Below are 8497 nucleotides of genomic sequence, written 5' to 3' on the forward strand. Positions count from 1 at the left end.
TAGCTTCTTCCAGAATCGTCACTTCATATTTTTTTTACAATTCTATCTAGTTAAGGTCTAGTTATCTAGGATTGTAAAAAACATATGGAGTAGTGATTCTGGGAGAAGCTGAGGAGGGGGGCGATTCTGGTAGAATCACCCAAAAGAATCGGCCAATGTGCCATAGTTATTACACATCTAAATGAAACAATCAAGTATAGAAAGAAAAAGAAAGTAAAACAAAATTCTCACACGAATCTTCGCAAGAGATCGATAATATAGGACTTAGATGTGCAATACTTATGACATATCTAATGCGTTTTAGCAAAACTGATATATGTAGTTGCATGAGTGGGTTCCCAACAGATTAACATGCATCAAATGCATGGCTGCAAATGGGAAATAATGAGAACTATGGATGTATCCATTTGTGTTGGATAGCCATGCATCGCTGTCCGATTTGTTTCCGAGCTCCGTGACATACCTCTACGTAATTGAACAGACAGAGACAGGTCACGTTGGGGTTACTCGCCCCGGAACTCCTCTGCTCCAACTGATCAACTTGTCCACCGGATTTTCTTCTCTTAAACTAGTAACTTGTCGGCCTGACACTACACTTCCCAGTGATGAACTTCAGCATTAATTCTACATGTATCTAGTTGTTGTGCGTGCCCGAACCATTTCGACCAAAATCGACTACTCTATCATACGCTTGTAAGCATTCGCCAAAATGCTCTTTCCCTGTGGTACACGACGAGGCCCATGCCGCTGGCTTGGCTACCAGTGGCATGTCTAAACAGAGACTAAGCAACAACCGAAGGACTCGTACTCCATGCAGTAAATAGCCATGCGCGCCGTCGCCCGTTAAGACACCGGCCGTCGTACTCCACCGTTGCCGGCGCTCTACTCACGTACGTACATCGCACAATGTGGCCATGGGCGGCGTTGGTCCTGGTCGCCCTCTACCCGCGTCCGGCGGCGGCCGATACTGTGGCGGCGGCGTCCTACTCCTACATTGTGCACATGGACAAGTCGGCCATGCCGGGGGTGTTCTCGAGCCACCAGCGCTGGTACGAGTCCACGCTCGCCGCGGCCGCCCCAGGGGCGGACATGTTCTACGTCTACGACCACGCGACGCACGGCTTCGCGGCGCGGCTCTCCGCGGATGGGCTCGACAGGCTTCGGCGCTCCCCGGGATTCGTGTCGTGCTACCGCGACGACGCGATGGCGGTGCGCGACACGACGCACACGCCCGAGTTCCTCGGCCTCGGCCTCGGCGCGGCCGGAGGAATATGGGAGGCATCCGAGTACGGCGAGAACATGATCATCGGCGTGGTGGACACGGGCGTGTGGCCCGAGAGCGCGAGCTTCCGCGACGACGGGCTGCCCCCGGTGCCGGCACGGTGGAAGGGCTTCTGCGAGTCCGGCCCGGCGTTCGACGCGGCCAAGGCGTGCAACCGGAAGCTCGTCGGCGCACGCAAGTACAACAAGGGCCTCATCGCCAACTCCAATGTGACCATCGCCGTCGACTCCCCGCGGGACTCGGAAGGCCACGGCACGCACACGTCGTCCACGGCGGCCGGCTCGCCCGTGGCCGGCGCGTCCTTCTTCGGCTATGGGCGAGGCGTCGCTCGCGGCATGGCGCCCCGCGCCAGGGTGGCCGTGTACAAGGCCCTGTGGGAGGAAGACGCGTACGCTTCCGATGTACTCGCCGCCATGGACCAGGCCATCGCCGACGGCGTCGACGTGCTCTCCCTCTCGCTTGGCTTCAACGGCCGGCAGTTATACGAAGATCCCGTCGCAATTGGCGCATTCGCGGCGATGCAGCGCGGCGTCTTCGTGTCAACCTCGGCCGGTAACGACGGGCCGGACCCCGGGTACCTTCGCAACGGCTCGCCGTGGGTGCTCACCGTCGCGGCGGGCACGGTGGACCGGGAGTTCTCTGCCATCGTCCGGCTCGGCGACGGCACGACCTTGGTCGGCGAATCGCTGTACGCCGGAACCCCACACGGCCTGGGGAACGCCAGGATCGTGTTCCTCGGCCTGTGCGACAACGACACGGCGCTCGCAGCGAACCGCGGCAAGGTCGTGGTCTGCGACGTGCCGTACATCGACGCCCTGACCCCCGCGATATCGTCGGTGAAAGCCGCCAAGGTGCGCGCCGGGCTGTTCCTGTCCAACGACACGCTGAGGGAGCTATACGAGAACTTCCCATTTCCGGGCGTGATCCTGAAGCCGCGGGGCACCCCGGCGCTGCTGCACTACATCCAGAGGAGCCGCGCGCCCAAGGCCTCCATCAAGTTCGCGGTGACCGTGCTGGACACGAAGCCCGCGCCGCAGGTGGCGACCTACTCGTCGCGCGGCCCGTCGCGGAGCTGCCCGACGGTGCTCAAGCCCGACCTGCTCGCGCCCGGCTCGCTCATCCTCGCCTCGTGGGCGGAGAACGCCAGCGTCACCGACGCGGGGACGCAGTCGCCGCTGTTCAGCAAGTTCAACGTCATCTCCGGCACGTCCATGTCGTGCCCACACGCGTCAGGCGTGGCGGCGCTGCTCAAGGCCGTGCACCCGGAATGGAGCCCCGCGGCGGTGCGGTCGGCGATGATGACGACGGCTAGCGCGGCGGACAACACCTTGGCTCCCATCAAGGACAGGGCCGACGGCATCGAGTACGCAGCCAGCCCGCTTGCGATGGGGTCCGGCCACATGGACCCGAACCGCTCCCTGGACCCTGGCCTGGTCTACGACGCCGGGCCAGACAACTACATCAAGCTCATGTGCGCCATGAACTTCACGGCGGCGCAGATCAAGACTGTGGTGCAATCGTCGGGCCCCGTGGACTGCGCCGGCGCGACGCTCAATCTCAATTACCCGTCGTTCATCGCGTTCTTCGACTACAACGGCGGAGAGAAGACGTTCGCCAGGACCGTGACCAACGTGGGCGACGGGCCGGTGAGGTACAATGCCACGGTGGAGGGACTGGACGGGGTGAAGGTGAACGTCGTGCCCAACAGGTTGGTGTTCGACGGTAAGCACGAGAAGCAGAGGTACACGGTCGTGGTTCAGGTTGGGGATAGCCAAATAATCCCCGAAGTAGCGTTGTATGGATCGTTGACATGGGTGGACGACACCGGCAAATACACGGTGAGGAGTCCGATCGTGGTGGCGTCGGCGAACTTTTCTCGGCCATAGGATATGCGTGTGCACAGATCCAACTAGTGACCATACGCCAATACATTATGGTTATGTGGTATGGATAATGAAATGTTTCAAATGATTTTTTAAATAACCGCATACATTTCATTAGACAAAGCGTATTACAAAGAGTATATATATATATATATATATATATATATATATATATATATATATATATATATAGATGTCTTGCAATATTGCATCAAACAGTTCGCAAGAAGTTTCTCTCAAAGTAAAACTAGGATTTCATTTTGGCAGAATCTTGTGCCCCGCCAAAACATCACCCACCATTGTCCTCCTCCACTGCAGTTATACCAAGATATGGAGGAGCATCTTTGCATACAAGGATGTTTTTCGAGCCAATGAACCGGACTGCCGACAAGACCGAAACTTTGTGGCATGTCAATCAGGGTTCTTCCCAATGTCCACTAGATTCCATCACCGTCAACTTCATCTGACATGATCAAAGAAGACGAATGTCGCTGCATGCCGCCATCCACACAGCTCACTACAAGACACCAAACACAACTGCAATAGCCGACACCAACGCCACCCGGAAGAGTGTCGTGCGCCGACCATCAGACACAGATCTTACCAGATCTGAAGACTGGCAAGAAAATCGAGCCACCTGCTCCTAGCACCGCCCATTAGAACGCCATCGAGATGGAGGAAGAGCATAAGCAAATTATTTCGATATGGCGCCGTGCCCAGCACTGATGTAGCATATCTGAAAGTATATTACACTTGCCCTATACCTCTACCGGAGAGAAACTGTTGGGTTCCCTGCCCGCTCCCGCTGCTGGAGCAGTAGACGGATAAGGACGAGGACCCATCGTCGGCACTTGCCAGTGTTGAGGAAGGAAAAAAGTCGCCTCCTCCAGTCTGTGTGGGGTGGTTCTAGGAGTGAACGTAGCGGTTCGTAGAGCCGAAGCGTTGGAGTCAGCCTTTCAAATGATATCATTTGGGCTACCTTCAGTTAATAATTTTCTCGTTGCTTTAGCTTCACCGGGGAGGACCCCTATGGACACGGTATGACAGCCGCCATAGTTTGATTCAGTGCAAAACAAATTTTATACCTATGCATATACTACGTGCTGCTGCTATCAGTTGTGATGCTGGAAAAAATCGCTAACACAGAGAAAGAGAGAGGCCATTGGATGTAGCATGTTTTTTGGGAAAGCCTGTCCGGGATACAAGCCAGGAGGCGGTGCGCACTACACTGCAAGTTTATCTCTCTACCTTTGAAGAGAAATATTTAAGCTTGCCTATCCCCACAAGGTAAAATGTCGAATGGGAAGTGCCAAAATCTGCAAGCGGGGCTCACTAAAAGAATAATTGCATGCATGATACATTTTCTTTGGCTGGGAAAGAGGCGATGATCAAATTAGTTACGCAGGCCATCCCATGAATGAGGTGTTTAAACTTTCCATGTCCGTGTGTGATGATCTTAATAGCATGATGCATAGGAGTGTATGAGGGAAAGCGCAAAACTCATTTGGTAGTCGGAAATAAAATCATGAATTTCAAAATTGTTTTCGATTTGTAGAACAGTTTATGCATTTAAAAATTATCCGCGAATTTGATTGGTCACGGTTTGACCCAGGGAATCGAGCGTGGGCTACGATGACTGGTGGGCTCGCCGGGTTCTTCCATTGGCTGGGTCCGAAATTCTCGGGTGCCCACTCCTGGCGCGTCGCGTGGCTCATCCCGCGCTGACCGCGGCGTGCGTGCGTGGGGGGCTGCGCGACAGTTGGCCGAGCCTGCGCGTCCCTCTCTTGCGCGGGTGGCCTTCACCCGCTGGCCTGGTGTCTGTATGACGGTGGGGCTGAGTCGTCCGCTTAGGGCACGTGCCTTCGCCGCGGTGTTGGGTTTGTTCCGTGCGGCGAATGCTACCTGGTGTGGAGAGAGGCCGCGCTCTCCATTTTCGCTGTCCGCCGTTCGCCTCCTTCGCCCCACCACGCTTCGCATCCTGTTCGACTCGGACTGACTGACCTTCTTCGCCGCCGGTGTGCATAGCCGTTGTGATGGTTAATGTCCGTGCCTGCCTTCCTTGGTTCGTCCTTTTTCCCTTTGCTTTCTCTGCGCAATTCACCCTACTTACCTCGGTGTTCTTCCTCTTGTGTGCTACATGTGCAGACCAGTTTCTTCCACCGCTGTCTCCTGCGCCCGCCGTCGCGCCGTTCTGCCTTTTGCATTGAGGTTAGTCTTCCTTCCGTTTGCCTGCATGCAACATGTTCGGTAGAATGCCTCTGCAGTAACCCGGCCATGTTTGTTCTCAGGTCGATGGTGGGGTGGATGGGCAGGGGAGGCGGGCGACGAGGGCAGGCAACAGTCGGCCCGTCGCGATGTGGTGAAGCTACAGGGAAGAGGGAGGAGGTCGGCGATAGGGTGAAGGAGTAGGCCGGCCCTCGTGGAGGCTGCGCTGCCGGCCGGCCAGGGAGGCGGCCCGGCTCGCCTCTGCCTCCACCCTCACCTCCTTTTCCATGCCTCTTCCTCTGCATAGTAGCATGTGCGAGGTTGCGGGCACAGGCAACCATGGGCAAATTTTGGGGAGACGCCAAGATGAGCTTCCCCTCTGTTCCATGCCCTAATCTCTCTCTAAAGATTTGTGTAGCCTAAATGTCTCTGTACCGTGTAAGCAGGCCCAACCTAATGCACACCATCGGCCTGATGAATGACCAAATGATTTGTTTTTGTTGCCATATAGACTATTGACTGGTGTGTAGGAGCCCTTCTAATTGGTGTTCTATGTGTGTTTTCTTTTGTTCTGTTGCAGAATAATAATTCAAGTGGATGGCCGATGAGTCTTGTTGTTTAGCGGTATGATGGTCGGTGAAAGTATGTTCTATGTATATTGCAAGGTGATGGGCTGCTGACTTTTGTTGTCCACTTCACTTGCTTAATTTGATATCTGCTGTATAAGTAATGGCCCTAATATACAGTACATAAAAAATGACCCGTCTTATATTCCAAAAGAATGGTTTTGCTATGCGCTGCTTGGAATCATCAGTGTTCGTTATTTTTGTTCAGATTTGTTATGTACGCATGGTAGATCTTTCTAGGTTCTACTTTCTTATTCTTCAGCCATAATTCAGTTCATGTCACCAAGTTGCAGCCATACCAAAGTGCAGACATTTAAATATTTTAGAACAGAACAATTAGATGATTTTAGTTCTGAGTGCATGAATGCTTTGGTTAATGGTTTAGAAATGCATTGCGTATGTAGTTATGTTAACATGTTTGCTAGAGGGATCAGAATGGTCTTTGAGTCGTTCAAAACTGAAGGGATCACCGAGGTATCACATTTGCAAAATCATGCATATGCAGGAGCACGGCAGTCTAGCGACCTAAATTTCTCCCCAACTTATGCCTTTTTGTTCAGTCCAGAATTTCAGGTTTCCCGTGGTTTCTGTTGCCAAGGTTTTATCTTTATTTTCGTGTTGCGCAGATGATTTCTGTTGAAGCCGAGCCAATTGAGATCCAAGAGCCTCCTCCATCTTACCCTCCTCACCAAGGAGGTCGGATTGATCTAGGATCTTTTTCCTTAATTTTGAGGTCCTCCCTTGGCCCCTCTACTTGGCTCTCCTCTGTCTTGTTTCTCCTCTATAAAAAAATATGGAAACTACCACGAGAGATAATTGCGGCTTGCTGCTCTTCGCTGCAGAATATCACAAAGAAGTATATCAGTTGGCATCCTCCCAGAAGAAGAGAAGTCAATATACAAAGAAAAAATCATGGCCAAACTTTTTTAAACCATAAGCAACTTGTTATGATGTGATGATACCTGGTCAAGCTTTTCTCATTTTTCTGAAAACTCATTTATCAAGTGAATCTACTATGCCAAGGAAGTAGGGAGCGACCAATGGTTTCACTTATTGGAGGGGAGACGCGGAATCAGCGCACTGCCTGACCCCAAAGGCTTGAGGGAGCGGGTCTCCTGTAGGGAAATAGCAAGCATTGCATAAATTTCCTTTAAATAATCAAATCTCATTAAATCAAGTATATGACCATGTATTTTTATCAAATAAGCCAGAAAAAAAGAAATACAACACCACAAAACCCCTAGAAGTGTCATAGAAATTGTGCTTCAGAATTATTTGTCAATCCCATGCAGCTATCTTGCCATGGAAATAATCTCATATCAAAATACGTTCAGAACTATATCCATCATAGCGTCCTTCCAGCTTCACTTACAGGCACCTGCTTGTTATTTACCCAACTAATAGTTGTTGCTTGGTAATAAAGAAAAGATAGCTAGATAAACAATTAGTCCAGTAGACCATTTGCTTATTGTTTTATACACACTCACTTCATTTCCAAATAATCTTTTATGCAAACTCGCTTGGTACCTACATAAGAAATCAACATTATCAGTTTCTTGTGACTATAACTCATAGTTGAGGTAAAGGTGTACTCACCAAGTCTGGTGGTATATTTTATCTATTATTTTTTTGCCTTTAGAAACTACTCGTTGATGCTGTGGAGTATGGAGTCGTTCAAACAAATGTATAAAATGTATGGATATGGTGCTGGGTGAAACTATAGTACATGATGTGGAAGGTCTCCATGGAGATTCATAGATCATTGCTTGAATTCTCAAAATGAATCTTACTTAAATTCCCTGGTTAGATTCTTCAGTTGCAGGAAAAGTACTACTTGGTTCTTCTCTTTAACTAGAGTGCTATTGTGAATTTGTGATAGTCATTTTTCATCTACTGTGTCTCAGGTGGATGTTCTAAAAGCTGCATTTTCTCTGATAAAAAATAATGTGTTTCATCAAACTTTGCTGGGGGACCACATGCATATTAATTGTGCCTGTTCTGTATGGTCCTTGAGATAGAACTTCAACATCTGTCTCTCATGTTTCTGCATCTTCTATCTCTTCTGAAAGTATCCAGGACCTGCCCAAGATGCAGAAACATGGACATCGAATAAGTTTCCTGTTTCAATAAATCCGCTTGAACTTTCTCTACACTCAGGATCAACCAGATTCCACTCTTACATCTGTTTAGCACTTCATTTCCATGTGCAATTCCTTGCTTTGACTTGTCTCATAACCATATTGAGTCCTGTCTTGACCAAACATGTATCATATAATACCTCCTGTTACAGTATTGTTGAAACTTAAGCGCTGACTGTAGTGCGATCACCCTGTGTATAAGCTTGCTGGTTGCGCCAGCAGAAAATTGTATCAGCTCTGTCAGACCGTAGGTGATGCTGAGTGCTGAGCTGCAGATCATTCCTCTAGGATGTGTATACCTTTCCTTTTTTTTGCGGGAGGATGTGTATACCTTTCCATTCCCATGTTCTACTTATTTATTTG

The 8497-nt window shown here is 50.6% G+C and overlaps 1 protein-coding gene and 1 long non-coding RNA gene across 2 annotated transcripts; both read left to right on the forward strand.

The window, feature by feature from the left end:
• The first annotated feature begins 708 nt into the window (after nucleotides 1–708).
• On the forward strand, nucleotides 709–3304 carry LOC125524027 (subtilisin-like protease SBT3). The gene has a single exon (XM_048689107.2). It carries the CDS (start codon nucleotides 907–909, stop codon nucleotides 3166–3168), a length of 2262 nt encoding a protein of 753 aa, XP_048545064.2. The 5' UTR covers nucleotides 709–906; the 3' UTR covers nucleotides 3169–3304.
• Nucleotides 3305–5189: 1885 nt separating this feature from the next.
• LOC125522642 (uncharacterized) lies at nucleotides 5190–5991 on the forward strand. The gene is made up of 3 exons (XR_015610806.1): nucleotides 5190–5227; nucleotides 5311–5373; nucleotides 5454–5991. It is a non-coding gene; the product is annotated as an uncharacterized LOC125522642 (long non-coding RNA).
• Nucleotides 5992–8497: the final 2506 nt, after the last annotated feature.

The sequence above is a fragment of the Triticum urartu genome, chromosome 7A, assembly GCF_056163025.1.
Source record: "Triticum urartu cultivar PI428250 chromosome 7A, HENAU_Tu73, whole genome shotgun sequence".
NCBI classification, from domain to species: domain Eukaryota; kingdom Viridiplantae; phylum Streptophyta; class Magnoliopsida; order Poales; family Poaceae; genus Triticum; species Triticum urartu.

Excerpts from the sequence above, each read along its gene's own strand:
- LOC125524027 (XM_048689107.2), top strand. The coding sequence starts at position 907 with ATGTGGCCATGGGCGGCGTTGGTCCTGGTCGCCCTCTACCCGCGTCCG.